The 22217-nt window shown below is 40.2% G+C and overlaps 1 protein-coding gene across 3 annotated transcripts in view; it reads left to right on the top strand.

Moving 5' to 3' along the window:
• Nucleotides 1-1031: 1031 nt before the first annotated feature.
• Nucleotides 1032-22217, top strand: part of SS18 (SS18 subunit of BAF chromatin remodeling complex) — a 44849-nt gene continuing 23663 nt past the window's right edge. For all 3 annotated transcript variants that reach the window (XM_075494533.1, XM_075494532.1, XM_075494531.1), the window contains exons 1-4: nt 1032-1173; nt 4398-4474; nt 5789-5873; nt 20474-20627. In XM_075494533.1, coding sequence (XP_075350648.1) covers nt 1105-1173; nt 4398-4474; nt 5789-5873; nt 20474-20627 — 385 coding nt within the window. In that variant the 5' untranslated portion in view covers nt 1032-1104. The remainder of the gene's footprint in view (nt 1174-4397; nt 4475-5788; nt 5874-20473; nt 20628-22217) is intronic.

Genomic DNA, 22217 nt, shown 5'->3' with positions numbered 1-22217 from the left:
CTTTGAAACTCTCACCCTTTGTAAAGAACTTAGAATTTGCACACTTGTACATGAGGGTCTGCGGCGAAACTGAGATTCCCTCCAGTGGCCGCACTGAAAAAAAACCAAGGCTGATTTTAGCACTTTCAGCGTCTATAATGTATTTAAAGTTGCAGCGGTTACTGCTTCTCCTTGCTCCGTTTCGTTCTCACGCCAGGGAAGCTGCGGCCGCCGAGGTCGGTAGAGCAAGCCGCCCCACACCAACGAGCTCGGGGTCGCACAGCTGCTCCCCTCCAACTTTTTCCTCCTGGTTTGTTTTTCCTCCCCACCTGTCAGCGTTGCCAGCAGCGGCAGCATAGGCGCTAACGAAGGAGCGGCACCGCAAACGACGAAAGCGTCTCTGCGGCAGCGGCACCTCCCCCGGCGGTCAGCGCCGGGCCCACGCTTGCCAACTCCCCTCACAGGCGGGCCCGATGGTACCGCGCCGAAACCGCCGCAGCCTCGGCAGGGAAGCAGAGGACAGGCAGCCGCCACCGCCTCCCGGCGCTTCCCTGAGGTGGCTCACTCGCTCCCCCCGCCCCGCCCCGCGCGGCCGCCAGAGCGGGCTGCCCGGATGCAACCAACTGTCGCGCTGGGTAGAGGGGGGAGGAGAGCGCGCGGCTCTGCACAGCCGGAGCGCGTCCCTTGTAACGTGCGCACCACAGCGCTCCCATCCCCCCCGCCGGCCGTACCACTTCGCTGCCTGTCCGGCGCCGAGGCGCGTCGGGCAGGAACGTACCAACGCCGCGAAGTGAAAGGGGTAGCCAAGAAGGTCGCGTGACAAGGGGAGGTCATGTTCAAAGGGCGCAGCGCCGACTCTCGGTCCCGTTGTTTTGCCCGAGCGGTGCGAGGCGGCCACGGCCTCATCGGAGCTCCCCCTCGCAGCGGGACAGGGGGAGGAGCAGGCGGTCCTCCTTAACCCTTCCCCGGCGGGACGGCGATGGGCCGTCCCGCCGGGCAGCCGCCCCCGCCCCCCGCGCGCAGCGTTCTTCCCGGATCGCGGCCGCCTCCCGCCGCTGCTGGTTTCGCGGGGCGCGTGAGCGAGCGGGCGGGCGGGGGGGCGGACCCTCCTGGTAGCGGCCCGACATGTCGGTGGCGTTCGCGGCCCCGCGGCAGCGGGGGAAGGGCGAGATCACGCCGGCCGCCATCCAGAAGGTGAGGGCGAGAGGAGGGGCCGGGCCTCGGCCCCGGCCCCGGCCTCGGGGGCTGCAGCTGCTTTCTGCCGCCGGGCCGCGCGGGGAAGGGGGTGGCGGCGCCCCGGAGCGCCAAGGCCCCGGCGGGGGGAGCGACCGGGCCGCGCTCGCTGCGCTCGGGGCACGGCCCGCCGGGGGCGGCCCTGGCGGGGGCGGTCGACAAGGCGCTGCTTCTCTGCACTTCGGCACTTGTTCGGGGTCCCGGGCCGGAGGGAGGCGCCGAGCGGGCGGGCTGCGCCGTCCGCGGCGGGGCGGGGCGCGGAGGCCGCGCGGCGCTGGGGGGGGGTGGTGGCGGCCGATGGCCCTGGGGCCCTTCCCGGCTACCCCGAGCGCGCCCGGGGCTCCCCCAGGGTCGTGGACGTGAACTAATCCGTAAGGTGTCAGCCTGGCACGGTGGGGAAACGGAGGAGTGGAGTAACTGCTTCCTGTGAGGGGTGTCTGTAAGTCGGACTTCGGTCGGGTTGTTCCTAAAGTCTGCCTGACTCGGCTCTGCCTCCGTGGGGTGAGCGGCGACTGCAGCTCCCAAACATGGTCCGCTTGGTAGTAAGGCTGCCCCTGAACTTCAGGTGTTATTAACCAAGAACGTTATGGTCGGAGCCAATGACAGCGACTCCATTTAAGCTTTTGTGGGAGGGAGCAAGTTACTTCGCTAAAGCAATCAAAGAAAAGCATATATAGGATTTGTAATAATCCACGATGCTTTGTATCGGCGGAAGCAAAGGAGCATGTTCAAGTTCAGTGGTAACTTGGTGGTATTTAGAAACTTAACTGAAGACTCGGCACTGTTATCAGTGTAAATAGTCATGAATCAAATAGATTTCAGATTACTACAAGTTCCTTGTGTAGGAGCCTTTCGGGTAGATATAGCTAACCTATGATTTAGTAAAGAATTAGAGCATCAACACAGTAGGTGTTGCAGGGATCAGGACCTCGAAGAAGAGCCCAGAGTTATAATGGAGACCTCCAGGGTACTGTAGCAGAAGTACTGACTTCTGCTACTTCTGCTGCTTGAGAAGCGTAGACGAAAAATACATACCCACTGGGTGGAAAGCTGCGTAAAGGTAGTCAGTAGAGACTTCAGGTCGCTGAGGTGCATATGGAGAATGCAGACAATTAAGTTTTTCTTGTGCTGTTGTCAAACCATTAATTTGATGGTGGTGTGCTGGCAAAACCCTAGTATAGTTAAAGCTGAAGAATCTTTGTAATGTACATAAGCTGTCAGAAGCCCTGGAGGTGTCTTAATCCAGCTGGAAACTAAATGCTCTTTTGATGGTAGGTGTTTATAACTCTTTCAAACAACTATTTCAATTTTCTATCGGCAACTGCACAATCAAACTTGTATAAAACAGTGCCTGCAGCCCCATCTAGGATATGGATGTATTCCTTCATGTTTGCTTTCCTCTTGGCCCTAGCATTCCTTTCCTCTTCCCCCCCTGCTGCCAAGAAGTCAAGCTTACATGGCGGCAGTGAAGAATACAACCATCTAACTGGCAGTCTCGAGGTCTACCTGTCTGGTAAGCCTTAAGTATCTGTTGCCTTCCTCTGGAAGGTGGGAGACATTCTGAGGAGAGCCTTGATTCAAGGCTTTCCTTTGCAAGTGCTCTATTAGACTTTGGTATCAAAGGTATTAGCTCCTTTTTCCTTATTTTTGTGGTGAAAATGGCCAGTGTGTTTCTTATAAAACTTGATGTTAGTACATGCGAAATGTGTCTGTGTAGCAGCGTGTTTGCGATCCTCTTCAGAGTGTGCAGCTACAGTTCTGCCTAGTTTCTGAGGCTCAGACAGTAACTCAAAATATTGCAGTTCTGTCCGTGTTTAGTGCTTAATGACAGTGTTTCCAGATCCAGCAGTTTCAGGCAAAATAATTGCTCAGTAATCGCCCTAGTCAGTTCTGGTGAATTACTGGTTTGAATTTAGGAAACCTTGGCTGGTTGGCTCATTCTTACATGGGTATAAGTCCTGAGTGGACTGCATGAGGTTTCTGATTCCATACCCTTTTCATAGTAGAGAGGGGTTAGTTGGAAGAAAAAAAAGTGTCAGTACTTTATTTTTTTGCCTCCTACAGAATTTGCTTAGGTTGGATTCCTAGGGAAATAAAGGTGGTGTAACAACACTATTTGTGCTTTCCTTGTAGAAGCATGAGCCTTTTGGCTAGTCTCAACCATGTCTGGAAGAAGGAGAGAGTCTTGCAGATGGTTAAGATCCTACTAGTTCTGTGAAATTCAGCAGCTGGGTAGAGTAAAGGGATCTAAACTAGCTTTCCACTGAGAGGAAGCAAAGGGAGAAATCAATGCAAAATTTTCCGTTTGGCAGTAAACTTTCCATTTAGTTGAGTTGACTTGGGTTACTTGGCTGGTAGCTCAGATTAGCCATGGTTCTGCTGACTCGTCTGATCAGAGTGAAGGAGAGTGATTAAAAAGACATGAGTGTGGGGATATCCAGCTCTAGGAAGCCAGTTTTTTTTTTTTTTTTTCCCTGTTTATGGAGCTTGGAACAGATTGAATTTGTGAGCTCTTTGTAGAAAGCCATGAGATCTGCAGTTTCCCATGATTTTAGGACTATTTTTTTTTGTCAGAAAATTAATTCATCTATGTTCATGTTCCTGGACATTTCTGAAGTATAATAGATCTATTGTACCCCTTATACAGAATATTTATAAAGTGCAGTTTAATTAGAGATTCTTCATGTAAATATGGCCTAGCTTTCCAGTGCATTTCCTTGAAACAAACGTGTCTGGTAAGCTTAGTTTCTATCAATAACAATTTCAATGCCTTTTATTATTAAATTTATGAACGGTTGTAGGCTTTAGAAGGAGAAGAGAAACTTGGGGCATAAATCTTTAAGTAAATTTCTTGGTAGAGATCAAACGAAGAAATGCAAAACTTCGAAAACTTCATAAGAACTTGGTGCGGAACAAGCGTAGGTATTTGAATGGGAAGCTTCACAAATGTAGCTATAATAGTGATATGAAACCCTTAAACCCAAAGCTGTAAAACTAAGCGGAGGGGGAAAATGGGAGCAAAAGAGTGTTCTATAAATAACTGGTTAAAGTAGAACTTTCTGAATACTGCTTTTTTTTGTTGTTTTTAAAAACTCTGAGAAGAGGAGCAAGACTCAAACTTATCTTCAGTTCCTTTTGTAGGAAGAACATGAAATGTACTCCAAACTTCTTCTTTATCGTTTCAGATGTTGGATGAAAATAACCATCTTATTCAGTGTATAATGGACTATCAGAACAAAGGAAAGACGTCTGAATGCTCTCAGTAAGACATTAATCCAAATCTACTGTGGACTGGGTGAATTTCCACCTAGATCGCCATTCTTGATTTGTTTAGCTCACCTTGTAGGAGAACTGTGCTGTGAAGAACAGAAAAGTATTGCTATAGATACTATGCTTACAATTTATGGTGGTTTTTTATTTGCCATATGACTATCACTGCTGTCACTGAAATGTTGCAACTTGCCTACTGCAAGTTGATGTCTTGATGATGATGCTCATAAAAATGGGGACTGTATAACCAAGATCTTTTTCCTCTGCATCATAATTACACTTTGGGAAAGAGGTAGTTTTCTTCTCAAACCTTTCAAATCACATAGGAATGGAACTTTCTTCTTCCTGATGGCATGTTTGAAAACTACCTGCTTACCACTTGCCCAAGAACAAACAGGCTTGTCTTAGAAGTTTGGCTTGCTATAATATCCCATGTGGACTTGCTGTCTAGTGGGGTCTCTGGAGAGGGATCTGAAAGAACTGTGGAAGGAGTGAATTGTTAAGGAATATTGTTTTCCTGTTACTCTTTTCTGGCATGGGATGATCATGGCACCCTTGTAATCGAACAAATACGGCGTCATGTGATAGATGGGGCATCACAGTATGGCTTGAGTCCCTTACTAAGAACTGGTAGTTTGGGAGTAGGAGGGGGGTCATAAATAGTAGGTATTCTTGCTTCAAGGGAATGCTTTTATTGTAGCACAGTTACTGTATTAAGCTGTTTGCAAGTCTGTAGTTATGTATTCGTAATCTGTTCCTGCTTTCAAGGTTATTTTTGTGACTGTGGGCTAGATGTTGAGACTCTGGAATGTGGTTCTGTAGCAGAAAAATCATTCCATAACAAACTTCCAAAGCTCAAGGTCCTGATGAAATGTTTGCACTGTTCTTGGTCACGATAAATCTATGATACCTTGTATCTGGGGACATAATAGAAGTGGCTCTCTCTCCCTAGTGTTTGTGATGGAAGTCACACCAAACAGCCACACACGCACTGTACATGTCTCTTGGTGACTCAGTTTGGGGCAGGAAGTGAAATAGGTGAGAACAGTGTCACCCAGCTTTAGATTTTTTGTAGCAAGACAGAAGGTGTAGAGAAGATAAAGGCACGGATTTGATGGAGACATTGGGAAAGATTGGGTAATAGGTAAGTGCAAGGGAAAAGGCTTAGGATTCCTAATAATGGTACTCTTGTAAGTCTCTCGAATCTTGTTTTATGTAGGTAACTTTCTTTATGTGTGTAGAATTAAAGTAAATTCTGATGTTATTTGTGACTTAAGATCTGTTTTGCTTTTGTTTATTTTGATAGATACCAGCAGATGCTGCATACAAACTTGGTTTACCTAGCCACTATAGCTGACTCCAACCAGAACATGCAGTCTCTACTACCAGCAGTAAGTACAAAATAGTGTAAAAGTAGGGAATAGATTTCATTTGGGTTCCTGGAGGAAAAAAACCCCACAACCAAACAGAAGTGTTTGACATAATGACCAAACATTTAGCCTCTTATTTACTGTACAGTGAATACATGATGCAGTATCTCTTCATGCTGTATTTGGAGTGATTTCACTGCTTAGGTCTTGCTCAAAGTCTGACTTGTTTAACTGAAGACTGTTATTCTCAATTAAACGTGCAGCGCACAGATTATCTGGCCTGCCTCATAGGTAGTCTTAGATTCCCCCCCAACTGAGAACTCTAATGGTGTGGCTCTTAGTCAGCTCCTACAGCAGTAGTCTGTTTTTCCTCTTACGTTAGGGAAAGGTGGGGGGGGGGGATGGAATTTTTTTTTTAATTAGTATTTTTTTATTTTTTGCTGGAATATCATCCATTCTTTTGCCTCGAGGGAGTGAAGTTGGGTTAATCTTTGTCTGCTTTTCTGTATTCTAGGTGAGTCTCTTAAATTCTATGCCTTTCTCCTGTATCAGAAAGCAACATTTTTTAAGGTGGATAATGATAATATGCAAGAAATAAGGTTGCACAGGCTTAACTTGAAACACTGCATCGCTTTACAAAGGAAACATTTCTTGGATAATACTTTAGATCTTTTTTTTTTTTAATCTGAAGTTTTCTGAATCTGTATTCCTGAACTCTTTATTTTATAAGACACCTCAAATTTTCCCCCCTTTCCATTGTTTATGGAGCAGTAAGGAAAGATACAGCAAACATTAAAATAGCGTGCTATCTGTTTGCTTTTTGTGTTAATCGGGAAGCTTGGGGAGTTCATTGTGAGCAACACAAGGAAGTTCTTTGTTTTTTGGTAATAAGACTTTTCTTGAATTAATATAGTCTTGATTAATTTCTGTAATATGAAGCTAAAAAGAATGTCTATAAAACAGCCATTCCTAGATACTAGTTTTCACCAGCTGAAATTGAATTACTTTTTCTTTGGTCTCTGGAGAAGTGTTCTCCAATCATTGCTACTAGCGAAGCATCCTTTCAAGTTGGTACCTAGAGGACTATAGAAACAGTGCTTCATTATGTCCAACCTGTTGTGCCTGTAGAGGCTTCTCTTTTTATAAATCCATGCTTGTAGCTGAGGGGGAGGGGAAAAAAAAAACCCCTTTAAGAGGGCTGTGTGTATTACTCAACTAATATGTTTTTGGAGGCTTAATTCATATCCTGGTTCTGATGACAACTGGAAATGAATTTGACCTTATCCTAGTCCCTGGTGAACAGCCCTGTTCTTAAAGTTGAATGTGATGACATTCTCTTAAAAGAAAATGAAGATGGGGCTGGGAAAGACTTTTGCAGATCCAGACTGAAGTGCATTTCTGATCTTGAATGTAAGGAATATTGCACAATAGTGAGAAAATAGCGTAGTGTGGTTTTGTTTGGTGGGGGGCAGGGGAGTCCCCTTTGGACAACTGAGGGGGGAATGAAAAGGTAGCTGCTTGTTTTTTCTTTCAAACTAAAATACAAAATGAAATTTAGGTGTTCAGTCATACCTAAGTGTAGATGCTCTGACTTACCAAGTCAAATCTTTGAAGATTTGCCTGAAATGTGGTAACATAATCAGATAAAATGATGTTTTGTTGGGGTTTTTAGAAAAATATTCTTTAAATTCTTTCTGTCTTCCCAATAAATTTTAGCCAGAGGAATTTGGGCACATGTGAGCTACTGCTTTTTTTTTTTTTTTAATGCAAGATAAACTACTTCAGACTTTTCTTTTATTGGCTTTCTGTTTAAGGACTGATGAGGCTCAAGTTGACTTGGAAGTATTATGTTTCTGTTCACCATGCTTCTGTGTCAGCTGTTGAACAGTCTTAATAAATTGAAGGGTTGTGGGTGGCAACAGTTAAATATGGAGCCAGATACTATGTGTGTAAACATCCACTATTTTTAATAGTAAAATACATCAACTTTAGGATACTATCATTGCAGTAGTTTCCCACATAACTTAGGAGAGCTTGAGTCTGGATGGCTTCTGAAGTTGGATTGTATCTGATATATTCATATCTGGAAGATTGTTCCCCTAGTAAACTATACTTTCTTTTTTGTTTAAATTTTGTCTTGTTTTTGTTTTAATCGGGTAAATACAGTCTCAAGAAATTTCACAACTTAATTACTACATTTTATAAAATGCTTTATGCGATAAAGTGAGGATGAAAAGAGAATACTGCTGTTAGATAGCATTCACACTGAACAAAAGAGCTAAATAATCAGTTCATTGAACTTTTTAATATAAGCTAAAATGACTTGAACCTGATAACTTCGTTGTATCCTCTCACAATACTCCTTTGACTTAATGCTTCATATTGTTGGGAAAAATGCTTGCAGTCAGCTTCTGTGCCTCTGTCCACATCTTTTAGAATGTGCTATTCTAATCAAATGACTGTACATCCTTTCAGAAAAGTGTGGTATTGCCTGTAGAGAACAAGATAAATCTTACACTAAACAAAGTATAGTGAACCAACTGTGTTGTACAGAGAAGTGCTTCTATAAAGGGTCCTGGAAGTGAGGAAAAGGTGAAACAGGTGAAGCAAGCATTGCAGGGTATGGGTGAAGGGGACTAGAAAGATTTTGAAACTCCAGTGTCATAACAAAGCTCCTGTTGTCTTTGTATGCATGATAAAGTTAGAGTGTTAAATTATGACTTCTGGGGTGAGAGACCTTCCTTCACATCAGAAGACAAAACAAGTCTGAGGTTAATGTCCTTGAGTCAACCAGTCTTTTCTCAGCCATGTGAACAGCAGCATTACTAAGGACAGGGCTGTTTTAGAGTGTCTTGCCAGCGGGATGAGAGCAGTGGCTAAGTCCACGTGTGAAGTTGATGTAACTTTTTGCTGCCTCTTTCCACGTTACGGCAGGTATTCTCTTTCTTGGACTGCAGTCAACGGTCTATTTACCACCACTGTAAGGGATGAGATAGCTTCCCAAAAAGGGCTTGTATGGTGGGGAGCACAATACTGTTGCATTCTTTTGATTTTCATTAGTGCTACTTTTGAGGGAGGCAACAGCAAAGTATTAGTCTCCTTGAACTGTAGAGAGCAGAGATGCAATTAAAGTTTGTTACTGGGACTTCCAAGAGAACCTCCAAAAAATAGTAGTGAAGTGTTGTGTGTGTGTGTTTCTAAACACATTAAATCTCAAACTGCAGAACAGGCATCTTATCCTCCCCAACTTTTATGTATTTTTTTGTCGTCTTGAGAGAGAGTGTTTTGGCACTAAAAAGTCATTGCAAACTACTGAATTAAAAAAAAAAGCCTTTTCCACTTGGACATTTTCCCTCCCCCATGTGTCTTCATTTTGCCAAATGTTTGTAAGAAAACAACCCATGACCATCACTTTATTGGGAAAAGTAGAGGGGAACTTTTATCCTGTACTCCAGCCTTTTCTTTTTGGCATTAGTTTTATAACAGGCAAATATTGAGGTCTGCAGGAATTATTTGATTGAGAAAATTTGTTTTGGTTTTTTTTTAAATACAGAAAAAGTGATTTTTTTTTTTTCAGAGTTTTTCTTGCATAATGCAACTTGCCTTCTGTCAGCATGCAGAGCACTTGATTTCAGTGTGTATTTCAAGAAGGTGATGCAAATAAATGCTTATGATTATTACTCACTTCTGTAACGTACCAGTTTTCTTTTATATTGAAAGTGCCAGTTTCTTCCAGTAGCAAGCTAAAGTCTGTATGTGAAATGACTTCCAAGAAAACTCATTGTGTCTGAGTTGTAGAAAAATGTGCACGTTGCATTAAATTGTTTTTCTTAATTTCATATTGGAAAGGCTATTAATAAACATTAATAAAAGTGATTTTTTTTTCTTGCTTGAGATACTTCTCTCAACTATTGCTTTTTGGTAGGACTTGTGAAATCCCTTAATGTATGCTGTTCCCAAACTTGTCACACAGATTAAGGCTGAGTCCATGCCATTTTAGTTATAAAACGCTTCTATATAAAATGGTGATTGCTTTTTATAAGCACTAAACATCAACAAACACTGAAATGCTGGTTACTTCCAAAGAAACTGCTTCAAGAGATAGAACCATTAAACATCGTTACTAGCACCTGCCTAAAACTTTTCTTCAAGTTCCTTATTGGAAGATGGGGGTTTTGTGTTTGTTTGGTGTTTGGGTTTTTTTTTTTTTTCCTTTTTAAAGCTGCAGAGTTTGGGTGGCTACATAGGAGTCTTCAATGAAAGAATGGTTTTATTCAAGCAGTGGAAAGTCTCATATGATCTTAAATACACTTCAGTATTTTTCAAAGGGGTAATGTTCAATCTATGGTTTTAATGTACTTGTGATGTGATTAGTTTGTAGAAACAATTCAGAGTCTTAAGAACAGAACAGTGCACTCTGCTTTTTCAGTAGCCTTAATTTTGAACATAAAAGTTGTCTAAAATATATATATTAATTGAATTATCTTGATACTGCTTTTCTTGAACAAAGCAAGATGGCATCCAGAAAAGAAAAATATGGCTCAGTTTTAACAGCTTAAAATAAAGTTTGCGAATAAAACTCGTGTTACTAAAGGTGAGAGCAATCCTAAATTAATAAAATTCTTGTCCAGTTATGTACCAAATGCCTGGGAAAGTCTGATATCTGTGGTAGTATAGCAGTGTTGTGGTTTAGCCCTAGCCCGCAGCTAAGCACCATGCAGCCGCTCGCTCACTCCCTCCCCCCCCCCCCCCCCCCGGTGGGATGGGGGAGAGAATCAGAAGAGCAAAAGTAAGAAAACTCATGGGTTGAGATAAGAACAGTTTAATAATTGGAACAAAGTAATAATAATGAATTGTAATGAGAAGGAAAACAACAAGAGAGAGAGGGGAACAAAACCCAAGGGAGGGAAAAAGAAAAAAATAAAATAATACAACCGCTCACCACCCGCCGACCAACGCCCAGCCAGTCCCCAAGCAGTGATCACTACCCCCCAGCCAAATCCCCAGTTTATATACTGGGCATGACATTATATGGTATGGAATAACCCTTTAGTCAGTTTGGATCAGCTGTCCTGGCTGTCCCCCCTCCCATTTCTTGGGCACCTGGCAGAGCATGGGGAGCTGAAAAAAGTCCTTGACCAGTGTAAACACTGCTTAGAAACAGCCAAAACATCAGTGTGTTATCAATATTATTCTCATACTAAAATCCAAAACACAGCACTATACCAGCTACTAGGAAGAAAATTAACTCTATCCCAGCTGAAACCAGGACAAGCAGGAAGTCTGGGGTATCTGCTTTCCTGCTGGTCATAGCTGGCATTGGTCTTTAAACCTCTGGCTTAATTCTGTGTATATTGCATGCTAGTGTGTAGATTAAATTCGTTTTAAAGCAGATACACAAAGCAGTATGCTGTGTTACTCTGCATTAGCTTTCAGAACACAAGTCCATGCCAAATTCAAGTTCAACTATTTGTAAACTGAAGACTTTTAAAAAGAGAAACAGGTAGCAGATACTTTGAGAAAGAGAGGAAAGATGTTGCATTCAGACCTACCATATTATGTGAGTACACTCCAAGGAACTTTCCTGCTGTTCCTCAAATGAGAGGCAAGTACAGCCACTGTAGTTGGGATAGGTAAAAGAAATTCAGCTTCACATTCCTATACTGTTTTTAGAAACTATCAAGCTAGTGCAAATCCATAATTGATAAAAGCTAATCTATTTGTGCTTGCATCCTCCCTAAAGAACATAATTTCTTAAATTACTCCTTCCTCCAACTCTTTGTACTCTACCTTTTTATTTGCTATGTTGATTTTGCATAGCAAAAAATATTTCCTGTGTTTTGTGAGCAAGAAACACATGGGGTAAGCCTCCTTTGATAAAAGTCTCTAGCCCCCAGTTAGTTAGGCTTTGTCACTAAAGAATGGGAAACGTGGGACATTTAGGTTCATGTTGTAGTACCATGTTACTCTAAGAATTCAGCGTTGCCACCATGTTGGTGATCTCAGACTCAGCACTTTGAACAAAATGGTAAATAAGACTTTTCCTGAAGTTGTACAGTGTTACGGGTCTGTTAGAGATGAGATTTAATTCTTTATTGCTGTCAGTAGCCTAGTTCTTGGGTATGACTGCAATAACCAGTCATAAAAGCAATGCATTATGATCTAGCTGTATAAGTGGTTACAGAGAGGTCTAGTGTGTCTGTATCACTTAATTGTCTTTGCTCCAAGGCCAGCATGTGATTATCTGCATCCATTTTCTTTCTTTGAGGCTTTGCATGCTGTTTGACTTCTGACTTCTCAGTGAACTCTCTTGATTGCCTACATGTTCATTGTATGTAAAAATGTGGTTATGCGATATTAACTGAAAGAGAACTAGTTTTACAAATAGCTACTCTTTTTTTTTTTTTTTTTTTTTGGGTGGAGCATGAAAGAACACATCCATCGCTTATACTAGGAAACTGAAAAACTACTCATTATGGGAAGGAAATCTTGTAAAGTTGTCAGTAGTACAAGCTTTGTAGAAGACTTAAAGGCAAAACAACCACATTTGCTATGATTTAAGTTTTGTGGGTTGTTTCTCCCCTAGCCTATTTGTTGAATCTCTGTAACAACACCAGTCCTTGTGTTGATAATGCATCTTTTGGGGCTAATAGTGTCATCCTTCTTTAGCAAAAGAAAAGTGGGTATGCTGCATTTTTTAAAGAATTTTCAGATTATGGATCCTCAGTTTATCCACATATGCCATGGTTTTATAATAAAAATTGCTTTTCCAGGTTGTTCGTTTTGCTCCAGAGAGGCTTTTAAATGTTGGAAAGAAGTTTGGCTGTTGTTTGACAAGACTTCCTTTCCATAGCAAAGGTTATGCTGATATAACCAGAGCTGTACTCTCATCACGTGCAGTTCTGCTGTGTGATGTTTTAAAGTTGTTGTATGATGAACCAATCTGGAGAATCAGTCCAGATTAATTAGTTGGAAAGCGGGATGTTTTCATGCTGGATTAGTTCAGATTAACCGCAGGGCTATGTAAAGGGCTGTGTTGGCACAACTGAAAGGGTAGTATTGGGAAACGGAGAGCAGCTGGAGGGAGCCGCTTAAGCCAGCAATTCCACTAAAAAAAAAAAGTCAGAAGATGGGAATTTAAGTTGTTAGCATGTTAGGAGTGAATTGTGAATTCAGAGACCACTAGTGTACTCCACTTGAAATAAGAGGATCGCTCTAATTTCTGTAAGCTACTTTGCATGTATTGCTGATCAGGTGTGTCCACATGGGGAGCTAGTGCACTGTACACAAAAAAAGACTTATATTGCCTACTAACTTCTGTGGCCGATTTAGAAATTGGTAAAAATAGCAGCCAATTTGAATTAGGAGTATGCTCTAAAGTGTAATTTTTTCATGCTTGAAGATGTGATTTGCCTCTCTGTAGTACAGTATCTGCACAATAAATACCTATTTCAACCCTAGGCAGTTTGCTGAGATCTGTACCAGGCAGTCTGGTAACATAGATGCTGTGTCCTTTAGCCTGTATGGTTTTGCTCTTTCCCCAGTGAAATGCTCTGAGGGTTCTGCAGGATTCTTTCTGCTTTAATTGAGTTTACATAGGGCCTTCTAGCTGGAATAGAGGTGGAATTTTTCTCTTAGGTTACTAAATGCAAGCAAAACCTGTAAATATTGGACCAGACATTAAACTATCTTAAAAGCCAAAGAGGCAGGAGGTAAACAGCTGTGGAGCAGAAAGCTCCTGCTTTTGAGGACGGATATGAACTGCATATTGTGGGGGAATTACAGAGTACCTCTGAAGTTGTCTAGTTTGTATAGCTCAGTGTTCCCCAAGTTAATGCCTACAAGTTAACTTTATTCCTAGTCACTTAAAATAAAACCATCTGAATTCGTACCAGTTTATTTAACTTTTGATTGAAATAATTTCTAGTTATATCAAGAGTTAAGAGTTTTGTGTGATTATTTTTTCAGTATCAGAAGAGCTATTGCTATGTGGACATCCAAGTATTTTAGGGTTAAATTTTCTGGTTGTTAAAATGATGCTAAAGAATATTTGTACAGTGAAATATTTTTATACAGTTATAATGTGCAATTTGAAACAACTAAAGATTCCAATTTCCTCTTTAAACAAAGTGTTTTAAGTATTACATTATGCACTATTTTAACATTTTGTTCAAATATTAAGTCAGAGTTTCTCTGATTTTTGAAGATACTGGTGTAAATCGAGATTTAGAAGCTGGTTGTCATTCTAAATTTAGAACTCCTTACTGCTAGTGTCACAACTGGTACTCCAACAGTGAGAGCACAAATTACATTTGTAATTAACTTCACTGTTTAGACATAATTGTAAATGCTTTTCACGTAGAATCCTCCCTACCCCCAAATATTACACTTGCTGAGAATTGATAGAGGTTCTTTATTTTTTTTTTCATTTGAGATACTCTCTGTACTAGAATGCCCTACACCTTGTAGAAGAAGAGTCGTAACCCAATTAAATAAATCTCGCCTCTTTCAAATCTCAGAAATGTATTCCTTTATGATCTTATTTCCCAGTCTGACACCTCAGTAAGTACTCTGCAGGTGCCATCACCACCTATCAACAGAATACTGTTCTCTGAGACTGGGACAGGTGCTGTGATATTAGCAATGTGATATTAGCAGGGCAGGGTACCTCCTGGGATGGGATATTTTGCTTTGCAGAAAATGGTGTTTAAGAACTGAAAACAAAGATGATTGATTAAATCCTGAATTAGAGCTTCTCTTAGAAAGATGAGGGGGCTTTTAGGTTTGTGTTTCATGTAGCTTTTAATTGTTATTCTGAGAGAATGTCAAAAAAATTGTATTTTTGATAGTGTACTTTAAATATCTATTGCTATTTGTATTGATTATGTCTTTTACATTTCATTGATGACTGAGTTGGTAGTCTATATCAGTTTTTATAACAATAAATGTTCCATAAACAAATCTTTCAACCTGCTATTGATGGTGAGAAAAATCTGATAGTATAAAGTAGGGCAGAGAAGAGATGATAGATGAAAGTTCCAGGTGTACAATTCCACCACGGCAGCTTTTATTGTTTGCTGTCTTGCATTTGATCCAATTTATTATTTAAAAGAAAATCCTCTAAAAACATGCAGTTTGGCTATTGTTTTAAGTGTATGCTTTCAAATAACTTTGGGGTTTTGTAGGATTTTGTTTGCTGAAAGTTGTCAGTTAAAATCTAATGGTTTTTTTCTTGTCTCTTTTTGGTTACAACTGCAGGTCAGTTTCAGTCTTTTTCCAGTTCAGATTTCCAGAGTTGGACAAAATAGCTTATAATTTTTTTTTTTTCATGCTCTGATAAATTTTAAATGCTCCTAGCGGCTATAAATTGTAATCTGTGTGTTTAGGGAAGTGAGCCAAAAATTAGTGTTTAGCAAGTGAAGCTATGTCTAATATCTTACTTCTTTAATTTACTTTTTACTGATAGTAAAATATTTAACATTTTCTACTTCATAATTGGAATAAAATCAGCAGTGATTTTAATTTCTATTCCTTTCTGTCGCTCATCCAGCAGAAAGAGGGTAGTAGCCTTTCCTTTGGTTCTGTTAACCTGACTACCTTTGAATGTCATTTCACCCTTCGTACCTAGACTGAATGGGTAGGGTTCATCTTGGATAACTTGCTTTTCACAAAGGGTGGGGGGTTTCTTTTTCTTTTTTCTTTTCTTAATATTTGGCTTTTGAATACTGTGTGGTCATTTTATATTTTAGAAGGTCTTTATCATGCGTAGTGCATATTGCTGGGGATAGTAAATTTCCTTTAACTTCTGTAAAGAACAAAAATGGTTAAATGACCCAGGTTTTGTAGTTTCTCGGTTTGTTTGTTTGTGTGGGTTTTTTTTTGGTTTGGGTTTTTTTTTAGTTAAAGGTGATTTAAAAGAAGTTTTATCACTTGTAAAAGCCTGGATCAACTCTGATAGAAATAGGGAAGTTGCCATTTTAAAACAATTTTTTCTTGTTTTCTTCTGGCTGCGGCCAGTAGAAAAAACACTCTGGAAGAATTTCACTGGGGAATAATTATATCTGCAGGAGACATTTCTTTTTTAATTACAATCAGGTAGTGATTGGTTTACGACCTTGACATGAAGGCTTATAACACACTTTTAAAATATCCTATATAGTATAACTGTTTCAATTGCATATATATATATATATGTATATGTGTGTAATTATCTCTGAATCTTATTTAAACTTTGTTCTAGTGTCTCGTGTTGATGAATTCCTCAGATTTATGTGGTGTCTTGTATGGTTAGTGGTATTCCTCAATTTATTGACCATTCTCCTGGGGTTTTCTTTGTTTTTAAAACATAAATTGGATGATCTACTTTTTGTATGTATCATACATTCAATTGTATTTCTGTCATATCCTCTTAGGTTCATTTCTTTTTGATGTAAAAAAAAATTTTAAAATATACATCCTTTTTGACTTATTTCAGGTGAAAGGCATTCAAAGTCTTTAATCACTGGTTGCTTGTCTTTGGAATCCTTCTGCTTTTACAGTATCTCTTTGTGATTTCTTTCCTCAAGTTGAACATGTTTCATCATCACAAATACGATGGAATTTTTTTCCTTGCATATTGTAGCTCACTTTTGATATATCAAGTACTGCAGATAATCAGAAAGTGAACACAGGTATTTTGAATAGTTTTTATGTATTATTTTTACTTTTTTTTTTCCCTCCAAACTGCCTGGGTAGTGGTCAATTTTTTTTCCTGGAGTAGTTGCAATAGGATTTTCCTCTTTCTGAAGAAAGGGTAGCTCAAAATTCAGTGTAATTGCCGTATATTTATCCCTGTGGAATTTCACCTGGCACCATTCTGCTTATTCTTTCTTGCACAGTTTTCAGTAATTAATGTTGCAACATCTTCCAATGTTGACATTTACTGATGAATATTTTCAGGGCACCTCTATATGTTCTGTTATTCTTTGAACTTCATATAAAGTTATTGCTTATTTCTTCCCTTTGGGCAGTTTCTGATCAGTGAAAGTATGTCCCCCTGGACAATGTATTTTTCCAAATGGCTTTGTCAAAAAACCTGTATTAAGAAGTTTTTGTTCAATATGCAGATAAGTGGCTTAATTTATATATTTGAAAATTTCTAATAGATTAGAAAGATATGACTTCCCTATATTGACACTTGACTAACTCATCTTTATTTTTGTCATCCTTGGAGTTTTATAATACTCTAATTACTTTCATCAGTTTACTTGTAGCTTGGGGAACAAGGCTCACAGATTTATGAGTCCTAGAATTGGTCCTACTACTCTTTTATAAAAAGAGGTACAGTGTTTGCCTACCTTCTAGTCTTCTTGTGCGGTAGTTTATTTTAATGAAAGATTGAATTTTTTAGCAGCTTTGTGGCCTCACTGTAAAATAACTCCCGAAACACACAGAGTATGTTTAGAGAGGAGACATTGCTTTATTCTGTGCAGGGTGCAAGGTGGAATATTTCCACAAATCGAGCACACCTATTGCAATTTTTTTTCAGTATTTATACATAAAAGTTAACACACCACACCTATCTAATACATAATCATCAGACTAATTAATCATCCTCCTCTTCCATTGGTCTGTATTTTCTCCGCTTCAATTTAAAGTCACAGTATGATTTTAATTCACTGCACATGCCCACAAGGGGGGTGTGTGTGTGTGTGGGGGGGGTAGTCCTTTTGTCCCCCAGTTGGGTCGGTGGTCGCGATCTCCCCCTGCCGCCTTTACCTTTCCCCTAGTTACTGTTATTCCATTGTTTTCATGGTTGTTGTGGTGTCCCTTTATCTTCACGGCTCTCCCTCTAATAGGATGTTCCTGTTATTGGTCTTTGAAGTGTTATAGTTTCGCATTCTTTTAGGACAAAGATATGTTTGTTAGTAAAATATGCAGTGCCTGTACCATCTTATCTAACTTAGGCATTATCTATTACCTTGAAGATTCTACAATTCTCACAGTCTCGTATGCTAGTTTCTATTTCTGTCTATGATTCTCACGCTCTAGTATGCTAATTTCTATTCTGTGATCCCTTCTTAACTACTAACTCTTATACTATTTCTATTACTATTTCTGTTTTATTCTAAAATACATACTCATATACTAAAATATTCTAAAATGCATACTCATATATACATCATTCAAGGTGACAGCTTGAACCTTTTTCTTGCATTATTTTCAAGAATCTGAAATGAATTCACACAGGTCTTTGGGCTGTTTCCATATCCAGAAGCTCCTCTTGCTAAACTATTTTGTGGTAGTACCTTTTTGGGTGTTTTTAATTATTCCCTCAGTTCACTCAATTCCCTGTCGTTTGTGAAGTCTCTTGCAGGTTTTTGTATCTAATGGGATTTTTAAAATCCTTAATACTTTTTTTGCCTGTCCTTGAATGTTTGCGCTCTCAACACTGTTTTTTGATCGCTGCAGTGGTTGTCTTAATGTTAAACAATAGTTGTTTTGAAAACTTCCAGAATAAATTTCAGAGTTGGAATATATAGTTTTGTCTCAAGTAACCTTTGGAGTTTTTTTGGTCCATCTTTCCATGCGTAAGGGCATGCCCGTGTTTGTGCAGTCACACCTGCAGGATAGCTAAAACCTAGGTATGATCTAATATTTTTTAGTACTTTATAGTATTTTTCATTATCAGTTTGTTGTGTGAACATTGGATGTACTAATGATTTATACTTGGAATCTAAGAATTTCATTTTAATTCTGAAAATATTTCAACTTGGATGTTTATTGGGTTTGCTCTCTTTGCTGAAATGGGGCTGCTGTTACGCTCTGAGCTCTGGCTGCTCATATGGAGGTACCAAGTGTGTTGGTTTTGCTGGTATTCCAAAAAATACTTTATAAATAAAAATTAAAAATAGGATCTTTGTTTTCTTTTTTGTTTGTTTCTCTGTGTATCAATTTTAGATAATTTCTGTTAGATGCAAAAGTGGGATGATAGTGAGCTTTTGAATGTGAAGGGAAGGAAGACTTAACTGAAGCGGTCTTTCTTTGGTTGCTCACTAGTGGAGGAAGATCAAGCAAGATGGAGCAGCATTGCACTGACACTGTTCAGAGAGTAGAGCTGCCTTTCACTCTTACCTTTTCTACCTTCTGCCACTTCTGCTATAGGATGAGGAATAAACTTGCTTATAAAAGGTCATTCTCTTCATCACAGAGGAATGAAAGGAATTTAGTAAGAGAAGTTGTCTGCTTGCTTGTGTTTTCTTTCATCTCCTTCCTTCCTCCTGCTGAAAAAAGCCTTTCAGTAATTTCTGGAGGAATTTTTAAAAATATTGCGGGGAAAATAATACCTGCTTGAGGTATTTGAAGAAATGTTGAGAAAATAAATGAATACCATTTCCCTCCTCTCCCTGGGAAGTGAATACATGTGTGTGTATCTGTTACCCAAATGTTGCCATCTCCAAGGCCAAAAAGGGGTCCTGCCTTACACTCACTTGGAAAGCGTTACTCTTTTCTACTGTATTACATCTTGTCTTTATGAACGTCCTGAGGAGTAAGCGTGGGAATAAGGGGGGTTGGGCTAGATGGGTACTTAGGGATCACCCCCTTGGTTCTTTCTATGAAGAGAAAGGTTGGAAAAATACACACAGGTTTGTCTCAGGGGAAGGGTTTTGCATGAATAGTTACAGCCTTTTAGAGAGGGTCCTCAAAAGCCAGAGACCCAGGCGTTCGCTCTCACAGAGATGATTTTTATTCCCCTGAAAGCATTTGGCTAAAGTTATGTGAGGAGGATCGTACAGTCTCGCAGGTGTGTTTAATAGGAAAAGGAAGCTGACTACTAGCCGTTTCTGCGTCTCCTTACATTGCTGTGAGTAGAACCTAATAGTAAATTCCCCCTTGTATTTACTGTTTTTCTTGCTCTCCCTCTTTGAACTCTCAAGGTTATTCAGTTATTTTCCTCACAATTTCATTAGGAAATTTGCCAAAAACATCCTTTCTAGGCAGCTGTCTCTGGACCTTTGGAGGCCAGCACTAATGTGCTTCCAGTCTGTAGGGGGTGTTTGGCACGAAATTATGAACTAGGCCTTCAGCGCTTCGGGGGAGAGAGGGGAAGAGATCGCAAACGTTTTACCACACCCAGGTGCAAATTTTTGCTAGGCTATGAGCATTCAGAGGCTTTCATCTCTTGTTGTACCTGTTTTGTCCTGGTGCAAGGTCTGTTAACAGCAACAAATTGTTGATGTGAGAGAATTATAATGGAAGAGTTATTTTTCTGTTCAGCAAATGCTGCTTTGACGGAAAGCTTTTGTGTGTGTGGGAGGGAGCGACTCCAGCAATCTTAAACTGTTCAGATACAATTTTTTAATGAGGCATCGATTTGTATTTTTTTTTTTTTGAAGCGGTGCTTGGAGGTGCTGTCGTGTTGCCTGCGTGTAATACTTCATGTAAAATTTATTGAAATATTAAACGTTTTTCCAAAATTAATATCGGGAGGAGTTAAACGTATCGGAAAGAGCAAGAAATGCATTTCGGTCCTTTCTGTCATGCCCCGCTTAACGATATAGGCAACTGCTGTACCATATGTACATATAATATATTTGTCAGACTAACTGCTTCTCGTGTTTGACTAAGCTGTCTCCTTTCAGCCACCCACACAGAATATGCCTATGGGTCCGGGAGGGATGAGTCAGAGCGGCCCTCCCCCACCTCCGCGCTCGCACAGCATGTCTTCAGATGGTATGGTAGGTGGGGGCCCTCCTGCACCACACATGCAGAACCAGATGAACGGCCAGATGCCTGGTAAGTTTTTCTCCTCTAAGACATTAACACCAGCGTTGCCTGGCAACTGAAACGACATGGGGGCTCAAGGGATACTAGATTGTTGATGACAAAACTGCTTTGAATGCCCCCGAGTACAAGCTCTCTTAGAGTTTGTTAGCTACAGAGCTACGTGACCTGTATTCAGTGTTTATCAGGCTGCCCTTGGGCTTTGATGTAGCTGACACACAGCATTCCTCTGATGAACAGAACTGGCTAAATTTAGTCTGTTTGAAACCGTGCAGTACAGCTGGCTTTAGAAGGCTTATTGGGGAAAGGTATTGGCCTGTGGCTGAGTGAACGCAAATCCTTCCGTAAAAAGATAACGTGAAATCATCGTGGCTAAATAATTAGATAATGATAAAACAGATACATCTTAAAGAGGGTGTTTCGAATGTGGGTATATGTTTAAAAAAAAATAAAAATAAAGAGATCGCTTTTATACAGAAAGTCATCCAGCTTCCGCTAATCCTCTGTATTCTTTATTATTGGAGATGTGTTGAATCGTAAGGGATTTGTAAAGAAATGGCCTCCAGATTATTGTTCTAGGTGTAAATTTTAAGTCAGTTTTTATGCCATCCTGTTTTGTAATAAAAAGAAAAGTGCTTGGGAAGTCAGAAACAAAGCAGTGAAACAGGATGATAAAATTCCACATTGTACCTACCAGTACTGGCTTTGGGGTAACTATTCCCTTTAGCAGTCAGATCAGAATGGAGTAGGCCCTGGAAAAGCTTGCCTCTTTATATAGAGGCTGTTTTCCAGAATTTCTACTCATAAAGTCATACTGCCTATTTCATGTGAATTGGCTTTCAGCTTAAAATATCATTCCCAGGATTGCTTTTGTTCAGGACCCCTTCATTTTTTTGTATGGAGGAACTTTTCGTAAAAAAGCTCTTCAAGGCATTGACTCTTCCAAGAAAGGAAACTGCTGTCAAAGGATCTCTGAAAATTCATTTCTCAGTGGTCACAAGGATAAGCTCCACGAAAGCAAACACAGTAAATAACTATGCAAAACTTAATATGAAGTAAAAAATATAATGATTGCTGTGGTCTCTCATTTCTGTGCAAATCTTGATAAAATGGACCTGATACTGTTAGTGACAGCTTTTCTGAGAAGAGTAGCTGAAGAGCCTCCAGAGGCTGTGTGTAAGAAGTGTAATAAAAGATCTAGAGAAGAAGTCAGTTTCATCATACATGTTGGTCATGGTCTGCATTTGGAAGTGGAGAGAACAATATATGCTGCTCCCTAAGTAGGGCAGAGATATTCTGGCTGTGGAGTCCTCTATCCATCTAAGATCCATCAGCTCCCATGGAGAATAGCATTGCCGCTCACAAATCAGTCTCTTTGACCCTTTAGTGTAATCATATTATTGTTATTATAATGATCTTTTCCAAGGAGAAGGATTACTAAGTCACAATGTGAGCATAATGACTTCACTGCAGAGCCACAGGGGAGAAAAGTCACTCCTTAAACATACATATTTTGTAATTAGATAGAATAAGAAAAGAGCTCTTATGAAAATATGTGAAAGGTAAATAGGTTTGTTTTGGTATTCACCTAGACAGATACTT

Source organism: Mycteria americana, chromosome 2 (genome assembly GCF_035582795.1).
Source record: "Mycteria americana isolate JAX WOST 10 ecotype Jacksonville Zoo and Gardens chromosome 2, USCA_MyAme_1.0, whole genome shotgun sequence".
Classification (NCBI taxonomy): domain Eukaryota; kingdom Metazoa; phylum Chordata; class Aves; order Ciconiiformes; family Ciconiidae; genus Mycteria; species Mycteria americana.
The sequence above is the reverse complement of the archived record's forward strand: the minus strand, read 5'-3'. Positions and strand labels throughout refer to the sequence as shown.